Source organism: Sordaria macrospora, chromosome 2 (assembly GCF_033870435.1).
Source record: "Sordaria macrospora chromosome 2, complete sequence".
Taxonomy (NCBI): Eukaryota; Fungi; Ascomycota; class Sordariomycetes; order Sordariales; family Sordariaceae; genus Sordaria; species Sordaria macrospora.
This window is the reverse complement of record NC_089372.1, coordinates 1,524,131-1,541,661: the sequence shown is the minus strand read 5'-3', so window position 1 is coordinate 1,541,661 and position 17,531 is coordinate 1,524,131. Positions and strand designations below refer to the sequence as shown.

Genomic DNA, 17,531 nt, shown 5'->3' with positions numbered 1-17,531 from the left:
GCCTGCGTGCTTCAAGTATCGCATTGCATACGATACCAGCTCTGTAAGTTACAGTGCAAGCCCCCTTTGCAACCGGATCTCGAAAAGGGGCTCGGTGACTTGGCGCAGGTCCAGAACCAAAAAGCCAAAAGCATCAACAGCTTCCCTTTACTTCCTTGACAAATTTGAAATTTGACATTCAACTCATAGTCATTGACATCATATGAAAGGGCAATCCAAATGTTTTGTTATACGGTGTATTCCAATATCCATTCTCAACATCCCATGATGCCTATGCCTGTCTCCTTCGCTATGTAAACATATGCCCCTTTCCTCCTCTCATCTTCACGGATCAGACTGCGGGTATAATTCCTCCTCATCATCACCATACTCCATTCTGTCTCCTCCCCCCTCTCATACAACAGGTATCATGCCTCAAACTTGACGAAAAAGTAACGAAAACCCAAAAGCCAAAGCTCCCTTTTAACGCCAGTTTCTGCCTGCCAGTGATGACAGATCCCAGAATCTTTCCGAGTCTCTCTCTTGCCTTTTTTCTTGTCCGTCGTCATGAAACCCGCACATTACGTCGTTACAAGAGAAAAAAAAGTGAAACAAACAAAAAGAGAAAAAGAAAAAGAGAAAAAAGAACGACGTGCCTGCGCCATATCATCAAGTACCAGTCAATGGTTTTCATCTTCCCCCTTTCATCACCATTATATTCCGAGCGCCCAAACAACCTCAAAACCCCAAAACCACCATTAAGCCAATCCTTCTGAAATGAAGAAAGAGTCCCACCCATTGGTGCCAGTCGAATGAGGAAACGACGAGAAAAAAAGAAGGAAAACGGTGATGTCTCCCAGGTTGTTGTCCCGTGAGCCAACATCTTTGCAGACCCCCTCAAAAAGTAAATGCAATGTGCGTCGTGATATGTCGAGTGAACGACTTCTTTCGTGGTGTATGATGCAGTGTTGTTACACAGCTGGGCTCGCGCCCTCTTTCATCTTTTCTGTCTTCTCCAAACTTCTCCTTCTAAACACGAGTTTGGTGTGAAAGTCCAAGCATTGACGGAAATGCTGGGAAAGAACATAAGTGAGGTGGGAAATCAACGAAGAAAATTTAGATGCTTGCAAGGCGAGGTCTCCCATCAGGAACTCGGGCGTGGCACACCATGAGCTTGAGACTCGTGCCCCATTCCTCACACTCGGCAAGGAGGGCTTTGTCTCTCCACATGCTCCCTAGAGTTCCTGGCCCAATGCCGGTACCAGCAGCGCTCTCATAGCATCGGCTGTACCACCATCGTCCCACCTTTGCCACCATCTTGGTGATGCTTTCATCTGCTACCGGGCTTCCGTCGCCGATCATCTCGGGAAGACTGCGCTCATCCTTAATGGTCTTGCCCTTGCCAGCGGCCTTGCTGCTTTTACTGTTCTCGCTTCCAGACGATCGTGGAATGACACTAGCGACTGGAACGCCAACACGGCAAGTCTTCAGATCGACAAACCCCTTTCTGCCAAGTAGTCGGAGGATGAGATCCGACGTCGACCCAAGACTGACATCGGGGGATTTGGCGTTGACACGCTCCTTCAGGCGGCGGACAGCCTTACGTCCGCGGTTGCCCATGTTGTTCAAGTCAACATCCAGGATCGAGAGCTCAATGTAGCCACCAGGCTTGAGGACACGCCGAGCCTCAGAGATGATGTTTCGATAGTGTGCCTCGGGAGCCGCAGCTGGGAAGCGGAAAACCACAGCCGTAAAACTCTCCGCGCCGAAAGGGAATTTGCCCGTGTGTGACATGTATTGCGTCTGGTAATGATTCGGAGGACTAAGAGGGAGACCAGTTGAGCCATTGCGAGCAGCTGGACGAGGGGGGCGAGGCGAAAGGTTGAAGAACGTGGCTGCTGGATATGTCTCGGCCGCATAAAACGACCAGTCGTCGTTGCCAAGACCGTCAATGACGAGAATGGAAGGACGCTTCAGCGAGCCCACATCGTTGAGCAGCTCATCTCGGACCGGACTGAAGAGCACATGCCCGAAGGTAAGCCACTTGCTCACAGTCATGGACCCGACGCGCAAGTTGACTAATGCAAGTGGCGAGCCATCTTCTGAGCTTTGACTGCAGCCACTCGAGTCGGACCGCCGTGGATCATTCACAGGAAGGCTACTGGTTTGATTTTCAACCTCAAGCTCTTGCTCCTGTTCAAGTTGCTTGTTCACGATCTCATTCTGCGGCTGCATCACAGGCTCTTCGGGCATCTGAGGTTCCAATGAGCACCTCGGACTGGGATGATCAGCCAAGAGTTGCTTCACCTTCTCAGCCATGTCCGAACTGTAGACGCTGGAACTGACAGGTATTCTTTCCGAGTGCATAATATGTGTAAGACTTTGCACCTGTTGTTCTTGGAACTGAGAGCGAAGAGTTGGGGACTCCAGGGGTGGCTCGATGCGTCTTGTTGGGGTCGCCGTGTACTTCTCCAAGTGAAACTGGTTCCCGAAAGAGGATCGTATGGATTGTGTGGATTGACGCTGCTTCAACGTTTCTGCCCCAAACAAGTCATCATATTCATCCCAAACCTCATCCTCAGCCAGTGGTGCATCAGGATCAGGAATGACTGCAGTAGCCTCAGCAAAGTTGAATCCTCCAGAGCTGCTGGAAGTCGTGGTATTGGTGGTACATTGAGAGCCCTTCCTTGGTGAGAAAGTGAGAAACTCCTGTCCAATCTGGCTGTAATAAGCTGGCAGCATCGATCCCGGACTTTGAGTCAGCACCAGGGCTTCCATTCCAACCGGCGTCGATGGCCTGGGTGGACTCGGCCCCTTAGCAATGGAGTATGCATCCCGAAGATCCATCTTGGATGGCGTGGCTTGAACACTAAGTCTATGGAACGGCCGGGAGAAACTCTTGGGTGAGATCTGTTCAGCACGAGCACTGATGACTTTTGGAATCCTGCCGACCTGAGGGAGTCGGCTTGGACGGCCTTGTGCAGGACTGGTGGTGTTCCCAGCTTGCGTTGGAACTGGTGGAAGCATTGACGGTGGGGGCGGAAGCTTAGGGAACCTGACCGGGGACATGTCCTCAGGCTCAGCGACTGTCGGAGCCTGGATAGTGGCCTTCGAAGTAAGGACGCTGTCTTGCGTGTTCTCTTGCGTTACGGAGGGTCTGCGCTCTTCCGACTGTTTGTGCTGAGGGTTGGGAATCTGCTTGCGAGTTGGAGAGTCCGGGCTCTTAGCATCGCGAAGAACTTCCTCCAAATCCGGAATATCGGTATCTTCCTGTTCAGACGAGTCCATCATGGTGTAGAATGCCAGCGGCTTGCTTTGAACGACCTTGACTGTCGCCGCCACAGCAGCCATTGGAGCGATGTTCTCGGGAACATCCACCTTCTTTGGCTCTGGAGCAGATTGGCTGTGGTTCCTTCCAAAGAAGTTCCATTTTCGCGGAGAACGAGCTCGCTTCATCAGGCGCTTGGGTCCAGAAAGGTTCTTGGGTCCCTCTGGTGCCTTAATACCCTGAGCGGCGTCAATTGACGGAGCCAGCATGGAGTCGTCCGTCATCAGGACACTGACATCAATGCTAGTGATCGAGGGAGACGTAACATGGGGTTGAGTGACGATAGGAGCCGGAATCCTTGGGGGTTCCTTCTCTCCAGACTTCAACCGTTGTATGGATCTCCGCAAAGCCAACGTCGACTTGATAATCGGAGCCTCTGACTCACTGCTCTCAGAGGGTCTGCGGCTGCTAACAGACGCGCTCAGTGCATGTTGACCAGCGCGAGGGAATGCAGACGGCCACAAAGTGTTCCGAGGGGTGGAGTTAAGAGAGACTTGCGAGCCGTTCTGGGATTCCACGCTGGGTCGCTCGCGCGTGACACTTTGACTGCTTTCAGTCCGGCTCATTTCCGAACCGACATTCCTGTTCTCGATGATTTCACCGCCTGCAATAACGACAGGTGCCATCCTTTCCAACAAGAAGGAATCACTGGTGCCAATGCTTTCTTGCGAACTCATCGTCCCAGGGATCGCTCGGCTAGTGTTTGCAAGGCTGTTGCTCCTACGGCGTGTTGGCCCGACGCACCCATAGCCTTCGTGGCCAGTTCCCGCTGCAGGGCCTTTCCTCGCTGTCTTTGTCCGTCGGCCGAAAAGGGGGAAACGTCGAAACGTCGAGACACCAGGGCTTGGCGTACGGATGGTCCTTCCTGGTTCGGCCTTGATGGTACTCGCATCTTCCCCCATCCTGGACATCTTTGGCGCTGGCGTTGCCTCTCTGGTGATGGCTGGCCTGAGTAAATGAACATGTGTGTCGGAAGTTGAAGATAGCAAGCCAGGCCTGGCAACGGTTGCCGGTGCCATAAGTTTGCTTGATCTCTTCTCTGATGGTGCAGATGTCAAGTTACTCTGGATTACGGGCACGGGTAGACCTATTTGAGAGTAAAGATCCGGGGTTCCATCTCGGCTCGGGCGGCGAGGAGGCTGTCCTCTCGGAGGTGGAACCTGTTGGGCAGTTTGGGCGGGACGAGGTCGAGAGAACGAGCCTGGCTTTGGCAACAGTTGTGCCGCTGGTGCCGTTGGCTGCGTCGGTGGCGCACGCCAGGGCCTCGGCGGGGACAAGCTTCCATCGTGGCTCTTGGTAAATTTGTGTGACGATATGCGTGGTGGTGGGCTAGGCGCAAGCCGTGATAGCTGCTTTCTCTTCTTGGAATCCTTCCTTTCAAGCTCGCGGACTGTCGAGTTGGAAGACGACGAGGTCAAGGATTCCCTGACTGATGGCAAACCCTGAGGGTCGGCGCTGACCAGATCCAACTCATTTGATATGCTTCCTCCTCTTCTCCTGCTGACTGGTGGTCTTGTTTGAATCGCGTCAACCTGTCTCATCCTGACACCTGCTCCGGGGAATCGTAAAGGCGTCACCATGCCGGGGGACTGAGAGGACATGGACGTAGGCGTGGTGTCTCGGCTATACGGACCAGGTCCTGGTGACTCGGAGAATCTTGTACACGGGCTGCTGCTGAAGCCACTCATCTGACTGCTAGATCCGGAGAACAAGGGCGTAGGGGGAGGAAGATCGTGAGTGGTGAGAGGGTACGGCACCTCGATGCCGAAACTTCCATTGTAGACTGGCACTTTGACATCGCGATATCTATCCAGCTCTGGGTATAATGTTGATGGTTGCGGTGCGCCTACCGCAACTTCGACTTGGTGAGCTACTCGGATTTCCATCGAGTTTGATGCCGGGTTGCGGTCGGAGCGTGAACTGGCTGAGGAGTCGATTGAGATCTGGGATCGAGGGTTGGAAGCCGATGAGGACGAGCTTGTTTTTGAGTGGTTTCCGGTCTCGTCTCGGGAGCCTTTGCGGATGCTGTTCACTACCTCTTGTGATATCCCTGAGTTCTTCCTCCTAAGCACATTTCGGGGTTTCGAGGTCGGCGCAGGTAGTCGGCTGGATGACGCTGATATAATCGATGTGGTGTTGCCCAATATCTTTGAATTTCTGTTTCCTGCTGTAACCCGAGGCTGAAGGGGTTCCGGTTGGGTATCGGAGGGCCGCCGTTGCGGCAAAGATTGCGGTAGCCTACTAGGCATTTTGGGCTGTGGTAGTGTCCTTGAACGTTCGGTGCTTGACTCTCCTCCTCTCTTCTTCAAAAGTAATGAACCGGGTGGCGCTATCGTTCCGGGACTTTTGAGCCTGCTATCGGCTGAAAAGCCTGAAGGACCGAGTCCTGGCCTTTGGGAAGCCATTGTGATCCTATATCCCACGGAGGAAGGCCGGCTAACAGAACCATACTAAGACTCTTGCTCCGTGGTCCACGACATGCATGCTGTGCAAGAGTAACACAACCAAAGTCTACCGCGCTGGTAGTATGTGTCCAGGGGCGGGAGGCTGTGACGGGCACAACGGGAGTAGCCTAGTCGTATCGCGGGACACCGGTGCTCGATCCTGCCCGTGGCAATTAAGTGCTGATCCCGTATTAGTATTCCACCGGGGGCTGAAGTACACGACAGGTTCTTGAAGAGCAGTGAGTAGATTAAGCAAGGTCCATAATGACCGAGAGAACAAGAGAACGGAAATTTTAGAAGAAAGAGGCTGAGAAAAAGGATGGATGATTCAGTAGTCCCTGGGTGGATGGTCTACTAGTTACCTAGTTTAACTCAATTCCTGGGAACCATGGACCCCGCATGAGGTGTGGTGTATAAGTGACCCGAGAATGGGTGAAATGTGATGGAGGACTGCTACTAGCCAGGGGGTTCAGGTGTTTTTGCTCGTGTATGTGTACAGTGGCAGTAGATTGGGAAGCAGATTGTGTGTGTAAGCTCGCTCTGTCATGCAGGAGGAGATGGAGGGTGTGTGGGTGGCGTGGTGGGGGTTAGGTTAAGTTGAAGAGGTGGAAGGTATCACAGCACATAGTGATATGTAGTAATGTGGAAGTAGTAAAGGGGAATACGGATACGTATCAGGGAAGGCGTCGTCGGATGTAGCATCCATAAAACTGAAAAGAAAAGAGAAGAAAACCACAACGAACTGAAGTGAGCCCAGACAGACGGAACAGATACAACACTTACTTAGGTTAGACTGCTGGTTGAGCTGCTCGGAACTGGACAGCCTCAGTTCAGTTACAACGTGGAAGCCCCGGCAAGGTAGAGCGTTCCGAGGCTTTGGTAACTTGAGAGTCAAGTTTGTTTGAAGTGGTAATGAGGGAGTGATGGCAGCCAAGCGGGAGGAGAGGTACTACCTCGAGAAGAAAAAAGGGAAGAGAGAGTGAGTGAGATACTCGAGATGACAAGGTAGGAAGAGTTAGCCGGATAGTGAAGGCAAGAGCTCATGAGGTAGGTAGAGTGGCAGTAGAGTAGCAGTCTCGACGAGATATCAATAGCGCGGCAAAAAGACCCCATGTTCCTGACTTGCCGCGTAGAGTAAGGATCTGCCGCCAATGAGATGGTCCAGGTCGGCGACAATATGCTTGGGAAATGTCGACAATGTCAATCCAAGTACACCATGCGGACATGTATGGGTGGAAGGTACAAGGGCCAGGGTTGGTATGATAGCCAGTCCATCGGTGGGAACAAGGTAGACATGGGAACCTCAATGGCCCGTCCATAAGACCGGACGGCCGCCCTCACTCGACGTGTAATTCCACTCGCTCATACAGGGCAGTGGTCCTCCCATCATGGCAGAATCCAATGCTAGTGCCGATATAGGCAACCCCGTGTTGCTATCTTTTGACTCTCGGGGTGGCGTAGACAGCTTCGAGCCCCAAATGGATGAAGTGTTGTCAACTCAACAACACCTGACTTTTGACCATCTTCAGCATGAGTGAGCGACGACGGACGAGACAGTGAAAGACTTGGCAGGAATATTGGGCAGTGGAAAATGCAAACATGATGCGTTGTGCACTGGCAATTGACGCTTTTCTGGAAGATGCCCGAAAGAGGGGGAGGGAACCTGATTCAGTCGGTTGTGAAGAGTCACCGTTGAGAGTTGGAAAAGAGAAGAGGGGAGAAGAACAGCGCAGTGGAGAAGTGTCCAATCTGCATTCAACAAAGTTGGCGACCTCTTGTGGTTCAATTTGAGAAGAGGAAAGAAGAAACTGTCAAAAGGGCAAATGCGTCGTTGCTGTTGGTTGGGCTGCATGGTGTCAATAGCATCAAGTCCAGTGCAAGGGTGCACCTGCAGCGGGAAGAGTGGAGAGATGAACTCCAGGAAGGGGGTGCCCGTCAAATCTGTCGCTGTGCCGTCGTCCCTTCCCATCCCGGGGGTCCCACTGTACCGCCCTGTTCTCGGTGGATCGCATCGCCCTGCACCTACCTGTACCTGCCTGTACCTGCTGTCTTGTACCTGACGCTACAGAAAAGCTGGGTGCCAAATCGTGGAGTAAACACCGACCTCGGCTGCATCGCGAAGAAGACAATGAACCAAAAAAACAGCTTCAATGTCGAGGATCCCAAGTTCCAATCCAAAGAGTACGTGTCCCTAGCCGCTGTGCCGCCTCATGCTCAGAACCGCAACCAAAGACAGGAAAAGACAGCCCTGGATATGCATGCGGAGATGCCCTATGAGCACCCAGAAGGCAATGCGAAGTGTGCCATTGGGCGCGAGTTTAGGGACGGGGTTTGGCTCAATGCTACCCCCCTCTCCTTTCAATCTCTGGTCGCATTCGATCCTCTTTTCTTCCACTGACTCTTCCTGGGCATCCCGAGAGCCTCCATTCGAGGCCCAGAGATCGCTGCTCACCTCGTCAGAAGCAATTTGCGTGTTGGTGATGAGCCCCCGAGCTCCCCCTTGGCCGACCATCTAGGCCGACTGAGGATATGAAGAGCAGTGCCCCCGGCCCATTGTCTGGCCGTCTACACACTATCTGCACTATACAGCTCGGGCATGTCGCGATTATCATGTCCAGATATCATATAGCCATGGATGTCCCTGGCTTTTGGGTCAGAAAAGAGAAAGTCAATCGGCTCAAGACGGCACGGGAATTTGATGGACGGCAAGGTTCCATGGATGGTTGAACGCGGGGTTCTTTCGCCCTCATCTTCTCAGGGTCACTTACAAAAATCTACAACTTCTCAGGGGATCGTGCAAATACCAAGGTTTGGTGTGATATCTCCGTCATATACCCACCCTGAGCTAAGGAAAAAGTTGGAAGCTCTGACGTGCTCAACCCCATCAAATTCTCTCACATGCCGGGCCAGGCATCGGGAATGAGGAAGAGTTTATGTCACCGTGATGGGCTCTAATTTCTGTTGCCTATCCGACCCTTCATCCGATCACAGAACCCCTGATGCCATCAAGGATTGTGGGCAAAACGTCAAAAACACCCTGAAATCATTCAAAATGACAGGATCCATGTCGTTGATCCCCCGGAGGCGCTAATGGACTCCCCGGCAAAAGAAAGAAAAACGAGGGAGAACGGGTCCTGTTCGAGGGAATAATCTCAGGTATAATGGCGGCACCATCACCATCCATCAACCCAATACCAAGACCATGGCACAGACAATACAAAATCTCCCATCCCACGGTCCATCGTCCAGCGCCCACATCTCATCATCATCATCATCATCATCATCATCATCATCCATCCATCCCGTCCCCAGCTCCAGGTGTCCCAGTCTGCGCACATACCACAACACCCGTAGCGAGACTTGTGCCGTGTGGTGTCAATCAAGTGTCAATCGCGTCCATGGGAGACGGGATAGAGAGATTGAAGGGCATCAAGCGAGAAGCGATCCGATTTTCCCCTCGCACCGAGCGCGTCCTTGTACGCAAAAGGTAACGAACTCACGGAGTGTCCCAGATCTAACCTCCGGCATTCGCTCCCGTGGAACCGACTTGTCGAGGTTCGTCTAGTGTATTCGTCATGGCAACAGGTAATTGTCGTGACGAGCGAAGCACGACGGAGGACGGACGGGTTGCTGATTGATCAGTTCATTACAAGCAAGCGTCCGTCCGTAAGCCATCGGCGGGCCATGTCACCCACGTTGTTCTGGGGAAGCACGGCATTCTTTGGTCAGGGGTTGGCAAGGTTGGATGGATACCACGGATGGGGGGCCACTGGGCATTCAACCATTGAAGACATCGTGTGGTTGCCCTGCTGTGTCTCACTGGAACAGATATGCTCACTCTCTTCTTCACAAAGGAATGATAGCTCACCAAAAGAGTGCGCCGCAATACTGCGATACAAATGAACCCCAACGTCTCGGAAGCCAATGGATTCGCAAATCGGGGTTTTGTTCGCCTGCCTCGCCTGCCGTAAACCGCCCAGTGGGCATCGTCAAAAAAGCCATCGTTTCGACAGCCGCCCAAATCCACGCTACCATTCGTCGATCCGTCCCCTTGCTTCAATCCTGCAGTGTCTTGATTCGGCCCCAAGCACCGATCTGATTGGCCTGAAAATGAGGAGGAATTGTAACCAATCACTTTGGCTTGTTGCCCAGTGGGTGTCGTCGTTGCGTGGGTTTTGCTTGGTCTGGAGGAGTTGGAGCACTTTGGAGGACTCTTTCATTTTCCAATCACAGTGACTAAACACCCTTCTGGACTTCAAGCCTACTGAAAAGGGTAGGTCAAGCCGGATGTTTCTGTGATTTTGCAGAGTCAAAATCTTACGACGGGAGAACGGAGAGGTTTTGCTATGGAGCTTGATGAAAAAACTTCAGGGCGGATATTGAAGAGGAGTACACTTAGTCAAAGTTTTTCCTTCAATCATCACAGCACATCGGAAAGGATGACAACGCGGAATGTGGGTTCACGATTATACATGCGCTACCTTACCTGAGGCCAACGGTTGTGCATCAACACCCATAAGGGGGTATCATCAGGAACCTCAAGACTGCCTGGTCAGTCATCCACGCTCCTAGGTAAGATGGTGGGCCAAGCAAACTGAATTCTGCATAACAGCGACCTCCACCGTTCAAGAAAACAAATTGGGCGTCCAATCCGTCATTGACAAGTTGTCGATGATCGAGAGTTCGATTTGACTGCTACGATGAACCTCCATCGCCCAGGGGCCATCGGTTGACTTCGCCGAAAAGACTCCACCAGAAACCAACGCCACCAACCTGACCTACCTAACGCCAGTCATCCAGATCGCATCGCAGGGCTTTCTTCCTTCGTCCCAAATCCCAATGCGACTGCGTCTGCGGAAGTTCAAGACAAGCATGAATTAAGCCTGGCTCACAATCCACCTGGTCGGATTCTGGGCCACTGAGCCTCGTTCCCAAATACGCTTCATTCCGAATCCTTCTCAAAAGTCTCAGAAACCGAACCCGAACTGCTGGAGACACTGTGGCCGCCGTCATGGGCCGTGGTCGTAACCGGCCGGTCAGCTCCATGGGTGTGGCGAGTGCACCCAAAAAAGCGAAGATATCGGCAACAAATCCAACCAACCAAATCGCCGGCAGCCGCTCCGCCACACTCGAAATACCATTGCAGTGGAAACTGAGATGGGAAAGTGAGGCTGGTGACGTGGCACGTTGACGAGACCGCTACAGACCGAACTACACTACAGAACCTCAACCGCTGCCTCATGGAAACGGCTGCCTCCCTTCAGTTCTGTATCAAATTTTTCCCTGAATTCTGTACAACGCATCAATCTTCAGCTTTGCTTGCCCAGCAACATCACGGAGTCCTCCGCCATGCGTTTGCAATTCAATATCTACCTCTTCGTTCGGAAATTCACTTGAGAGCTGGAAAGATCGAAAACTACTGCAACGAACATGCCATCATCCGCTCCATCTGTCAAATTCCCCTGAAGAGACAGAAAAGTTGTGAGGCGCAAAATGGAAGTCAACAAGGCCCCTGTCCTATTCCCGGTGGTGCCAGGGGTGCCAAGCCAGAAGCATCCCAAAACTGCCAAAAGCTTGCCGCAACAGGGGTCGTCTACAGATCTTATTGGCCATTGGCAATGTCTTAGTGTCGAACTGTCGAACACCAAGCGGGCGGCTTCGACATGGTCTCGGGATCTCTCTTTGTTGCTGCTGTTCTCCTGTTTTCGGAGTCCTCTTCTGCAGTTTTTTTGATTGCGTCTCTCCAGTTTCTGGATGGTTCAGCAGGCAGCTGGTAACGTGATCGTGAAGCGGTGTGAACTTTCTGGAGTTGTTGGTTCTTGCGGCTCTGAGTAGGCACTTGGCCAACATTCACACACCTCATACAGTAGCAAAAGTACTATGTAGTGTAGACATCTTTGTTGAGGGTTGTTGCCATGTCGGTTTTCTGTTTTCACATTTCGGTATGATGTCCGCTCACTTGAGCGGCTGTGCATACCTCTAGAGCTTCGGTCTACGAGATTGTCTCGTTTCTTGATAAGCTTTCTTCGGACTGACTACGTCATTAAACTACTGGAAGAAGAACCCAAGGCTTCTCTTCTGCTGGGACCTGGGAAGCCTTCGGAGATCCTAAACCGAAAACTTCCAGGTAACGCCTTGCCTAGGTAGTAAGTATGCCTAGGTCGGTGAGTTGTCCGACAAGAGTCACCATCAATCCGCAAGCCTTGGACGACTGGATATTACCTACCAGAACTGTCACTCCCCGTTCCCTTATTCCATCAGCTCTTCGCAAAGCTAGCTGAGCATCCAACACGCTTAGTCTACCTCCTCAACATTCCAAGTTGAACTCCCCCTAAGCCGTCTCCGGTAACATCATTTTTGTTTTTCAGCTGCCTTCTGTTGATGACTTGTCGACCTCTATCTCCAATCCTTCATCCGATACTATCCATGTCATGCCTTCCCATCCATGTCTAATCTAGTCCAGTTTAATAGGATGGAGATGAGATGATTCATTCGATGGATCGGTCCGCTTTCCCTCAACCCGATTTATCGTTATCATAACCACCATCACCGAACAGGGTCATCTATCTACCTAACCCACCCACCTGACCTGACCTGGTCATATCTGGAAAGAAGAAGAAAAAAAATACCATGTCCATGTTTCCCGTATCCCGTCCCGTCGTCATCTGTCTTGGACGTAGGGCGCTTCCCTGCTACAAGCTAACCGCTTGTACACTCGCTCAAAACCTCCGCCAAAGCCGGCAAAACATAATACCAATACCAAGACGAAGACTAGGAAGCTGGGGTAAGCGGATGTGGCTGCCTGATATGAGAGCCTTTGTCTCTCTTCTGGAGACATGCCACCGTCCAACATCGCCTTTACCCAGGCAGCCAGTAGTGGAAGACGTCTGAGCATATACACTATTGGATGCCATCTTACAAGCTCGAGAAATACCGATTCACTGTTGGTTTTTGTTTGCTTAAGCCGTGAATTCCCTCTTGGTCCCAAGGGTTTCCTTGGGTTTGATCTCTCTGGGAACAAAATGGCTGCCTTCTGGTGGTTCTATTGACGAGTGCCCCTTCTTCCTTCGTTCCTTCCTTCGAGATAGCGTTCTTTTTTGAAACCCCAACAACAAATCGTAGTACCTAGGTAACTGTACCTAAGTATCAGTCCACTCACGCTCCTGGAACTACCTAGTAAAGCTGCCCCAATCCTGAGTTATCTTGCTCCTGCTCTCCCATCCAGTACCGCGCGTCTCCCCAGCCTATAAGATAGTCGCTCTCAAATCCCCAGGCTCAGCAGCTACGTAGTCCGCGTCAAGGTGACGTCTGGGGCTGGCTGGCTGGCTGGCTGGCTGGCTGGTTGTGGGCTGCGAGCAAAGTGGGCTGAGTCAACAATTCCTTCACCCACATACACAGTAAGCAAGGCGCTTAGCTATCTATCTATCTGGTTGGTGTCTTTGGGGAATGGAGGCATCACTTCGTTGCCTTTTACTGGTCTATCTATCACTTGGTCATTTCAAGCGGGGTCATTTCAAGCGGGCGAGGAGTGAGTAGGTATCCGAAACGGCTAGTGAACGAGATTACTCACTACACTAGGAGTAGGCCATGAGAACATCGAATCCGTCATAAAATGCTCCATTTCATTGTGTTAGTATTGGAGGATAGAGGGATGGAAGGATGAGGGGGTTTGAGGCAGAAGAAATAAAGGGGGTGCAGAGGGTTTGCGGCAGTTAAAAAGAGGAGGAATGGAAAATGAGGAAGCGAGTGGGGAAGGGGAGTGGGGTGGAAATGGCACTAGATGTTCCTGCCACGAGTGATCAGGAGAATGAATGGCTTTGAGAAGGAAATAAGGGGCATGACATGGTCCTCCGCGTACAGTTCGCGAATGTCCTGGTTAATGAACGGGAACAAGGGGATGGATGGATGCTGTACGTCGATGGTTAGATGACATGATGAGCTTGAGCTACCAAGTTGACCGGATATCGGATACTGAGTTGAGGAATGGCCGAGTGGTGATGAAGCCTTGCCATGACCTAACATGATATGATCTTGGTGGTGACGGATATGGCTGTCTGCTATGAATATCTTCTTGATTGATAGATGTCATGCTAAATTGTTGAAACAGAAAGAAAAATGAGATATGTAAACAAATTTCAAGTATGTACATTTCGTGCAAAGGGTCTGCTTGTTTCAGACCTTTGCATAACTGCTCTACTGTGCCTCATCGCGGAAGATCGTGCGCTCGCTCTCTTGCGCTTATCATGTCCTGTGCACCATGATCTTGCGGACTCTGTGTCCTCTATCGTCTATAGATGCCTCTCGTAGTTGGAGATATATATGACACGACCAATGAATTTATACAAAACGTGGCCCCACATAGACAGTCGGAGGACAAATTATGAAGTAGATGTTGGCTAATTCGGTCGGTACTGTGTATCCCGCAGCAGCTCGGCTGCTTCTGACTGTTTCTTACTTGAGGAAACGATCGAATCCCTCAAAGTCCTGGAAGAAGTCGTCTTCAGTCTTGACCTTTGAGCCTTCCCTGTCGTTTGAGCCTTGCGAGGCTGGATCGTGACCGGGCTCTGCTTCCTCTTGTTCCTGTCGATTTAGATGTTTTAGTTTTGTGGCGAACGGTGGCCTTCCACCTGGGCCATACTTCACCCACAGCATGCTCCCCACCGCATACTCGCGGTTGTGAGGTATGAAGAGCTCTGGCTGGGTCTGTCTGAACTTAAGCTTCCACTCCTTCATTGAGTGGTGAATCAACTCGGGCAGACGTTCTATGACGTAGGAGCCATAGGCAAGATTGCATAACCTGATGGCTTCTTTGAGCGAAAGCGTCTCCCTCACTTTTGGGGGGACGTAGTGATGACTGTCTTTTTGAGGCCGGTGGAAGCGCTTGATCTCGCCAGAAAGCAAGAGCACAGTGAGAGCCGGGACGATTACCGAGCGCACAAAAGAGTCATCAGCTCTCACACCCCTCTCCTTGAGCATTGCGACGAGTTTGATGCCTCGGGCAAAGAAGAAATCTGCTGGCTTCGAGAACTCTGTCCCATTCCAAGGCAATCCCCTGGAGCTGCGAAACCCCCAGCGGATGATTGATCCCAAGAGCTCGCTACTAAACACCATGTGCAGTGGATGGTGGGGGCTCGTTGTGCTCAGTTTGGATGGAAGCTGCATAAAGGTTTCTGACTTCGGCAGTTGCTGAGCGACTGCGTCGGGCAGATCGAGCTTATGAACCCGGAAAGAGCCTTTCTCTGGTCCCAGAGTACCCTCATAGAAGTCCACAATGTCAAATGCGAGATCATCGCGCTCGTCATGCAGTCCTTCACGTCCGAGCCTGAACAGAATGATCTGAGTAGCTTTGACTGTCAGAGGATATCCGAGTCGTAAAAGCTGTCTATGCATGTTGGCATAGGAGGAAATGTTGACGCGATCTTTCCCAGGCTGATTTTTCTCAGGCTGATTTTTCTCAGGCTGATTTTTCTCAGGCTGATTTTTCTCAGGCTGATTTTTCCCAGGCCGATTTTTCCCAGGCCGATCTTTCCCAGGCCGATCTTTCCCAGGCCGATCTTTCCCAGGCCATGGTGCTATCTCTTCGGATATATGTTTTGAGATAGCATCGGCTGTAGAGTGCAACACTTTGATATTTGCATCGGCCATAATTTTGAAGAAGCCGGTCATAGCTGAAGCCTTGTTGGCTTTCAAACAGACCAACAACGCCTCGTTCGTCAACTCTTCTAGAAGTTGTGTTGTTTTGAGATGACTGGCTTCCAAAAGAAGTCGACAGAGCATGAAGTCTCCCTCCGCAGCGGCACAACGCAGAAATGAGGGGTGCTTGGGAAAGTTGTCGAACTCTTGCGGATGCATGGTTGTATAAACAAGACCCTCGAACAGTTCCTCGTCGCCAACTGTAGCAAGGTGTTGTAGTGTCTCCGAATAGGTTGAGTTACCAGTTCCAATTCCAGACTTTTGCAGGTGTGCAACGTGGTGGAGGAGTCGGTCAGGAGATGGTTCGCGCCGGGCAATGGCCTGTAACGAGAGTGGCCCAATTTCAGAGAAACCGAGAGTCGAGACTGTGCCAATGATGGTTTCGACGGAGAAGTCGATGGTCGCAAACCATCTAGCGCCCAAGCTGTCGTTATCCGTTTGTTCCCTGATGCCGAACACATTGCCCAAACTTTTAGAGATTTGGTAGTCGAAGCTGACATCAACTTCCGAGTTGTCCCCCACAAGGTCGTTCAGCTCTGCAGTTGCACTGCTCGGAAGTACAGGTTTACTTGGTGTAAGGAAGGACTGTTCTTTGTCGGTCAACTGGATCTTCGGATGAAAGCCGGCCAAAAATTGTAAGAACGGCCGAGAGCTTTCGGTTGTTGGGAAGTCGTGGTGAGAAAGAAATAGCCGACGCCAATCACGGGCAATACCCTCCTCCCCTTGAGCAAAGAGGTAAGGAATGATCTCGTCGTAGAGGTTTTGGCGAACACTCGTCATGTAGAGTGCTTGTAGTATGTCTCGAACCTTTGCGTCTGAATTAGTGAGGAACTGCTTCAGCACTTGGACAAGGGGCTCGGAGTAGTGACAAAATGACGGGCTTAGGCGCAAGTGCCATAGCAGAGTAGATTGTATATCCTGTTCCACAACGAAGAAAGATACAACACCTGCATAGAGGTTTGGCCAAAGGACTCCGTGGTCGCTGTAGAGCCACTCAGCGTAAGACCAAGCACTGTGTAGCATTTCTCGATCCCGAACGGCCACATCTAGTATTGTTCGCCAGAATTGCTCAGCAATTGGGCCTTCCACTGCCGTCAAGGTTCGCCGTTTTTGCAGGCCCTCGAGAACTGCAGCGACCCCGACATCTCCTTCGGTACGTTGGCGGTGCTCAAGTATGCAGGACCAAAGAGTGATGTCGTTCGCATACTGTGGCCAGTCAACCAGTCGCGGCTGCCCATCCTTTGGTGTATCTGCGAGGACATCACACTGAAAGTGCAAGTCTTCCTCAGTAGCCGCCAAGATACACCAATCATCACGGTTGAGAGGGTGGTTGCGGGATGTTCGAAAGCCCGGCCATCTGGACAGATCGTATGTGTTAGACGCTTGGCCGGGTAGCGCCTGTACTGCCGAGGCCTCGGCCGTCTTTGTATTTCGAACACCGTGGTCTTCTTCCGCCGCCAGACTCTCACCAAGTGCACATGCCGTCAACGACCTCGACCAGCGCACGCTTGTTGAGAAGTTGACGCATCCTGGTCGCCCAGATGCTTGTAATTGTACAGCGTCCGTGTATAAGTGCGATATGGTGGAGCGGCCTGAGCGAGCTACATGTCGCAGCACAGGAGGCACGGCTCGCATAATGGTATCGTGGCCGCTTGACACAAGGAATCGGCCATATAAACAGCGGAAACTCTTCTTATGGGATGTAGGATGCGCTCATGTTGATTCTTTCTTCGTTTCGAGGTCGCTACTGGCTTATTCGGCGTCGTGGTTTGTATCGATCGTATGTATCGCGAGGTACCTGGCGGTTTGGTGACTGACTCGAGTTCTGGGGTATCGCGGTCCCACGGATGGGGTTGTGAGGGGATGTGGAAACTTTGGTTGAAGCTTTGACATTCTGGAGTGGAGGAGACACAAAGTGGAGGAACTTGCATGGAGAGCAGCTTCGGAATCTTGCTTAGTCATTCGGTACGTACTGCACAGCTAGTCTCCGGCAGGCATCGAGTCCGCTGAGCTTTCGAAGGTCAAGTCGAGGCATTCAGCCAGCATCAGCTGAGAGCTGTGAGCACTGGCCAATACTTTTACACCTG

The 17,531-nt window shown here is 51.6% G+C and overlaps 2 protein-coding genes across 2 annotated transcripts; both read right to left on the bottom strand.

Annotated features, from left to right (window-relative positions):
• Nucleotides 1–208: 208 nt before the first annotated feature.
• Nucleotides 209–5,941, bottom strand: SMAC4_04474 (uncharacterized protein). The gene has a single exon (XM_003343767.2). It carries the CDS (start codon nucleotides 5,710–5,712, stop codon nucleotides 1,096–1,098), a length of 4,617 nt encoding a protein of 1,538 aa, XP_003343815.2. The 5' UTR covers nucleotides 5,713–5,941; the 3' UTR covers nucleotides 209–1,095.
• Nucleotides 5,942–14,202: 8,261 nt separating this feature from the next.
• Nucleotides 14,203–17,079, bottom strand: SMAC4_04473 (uncharacterized protein; the record flags this gene model as incomplete). The annotated part of the gene is made up of 1 exon (XM_003343766.2): nucleotides 14,203–17,079. One exon carries the CDS (start codon nucleotides 17,077–17,079, stop codon nucleotides 14,203–14,205), a length of 2,877 nt encoding a protein of 958 aa, XP_003343814.2.
• Between the last annotated feature and the right edge of the window lie 452 nt (nucleotides 17,080–17,531).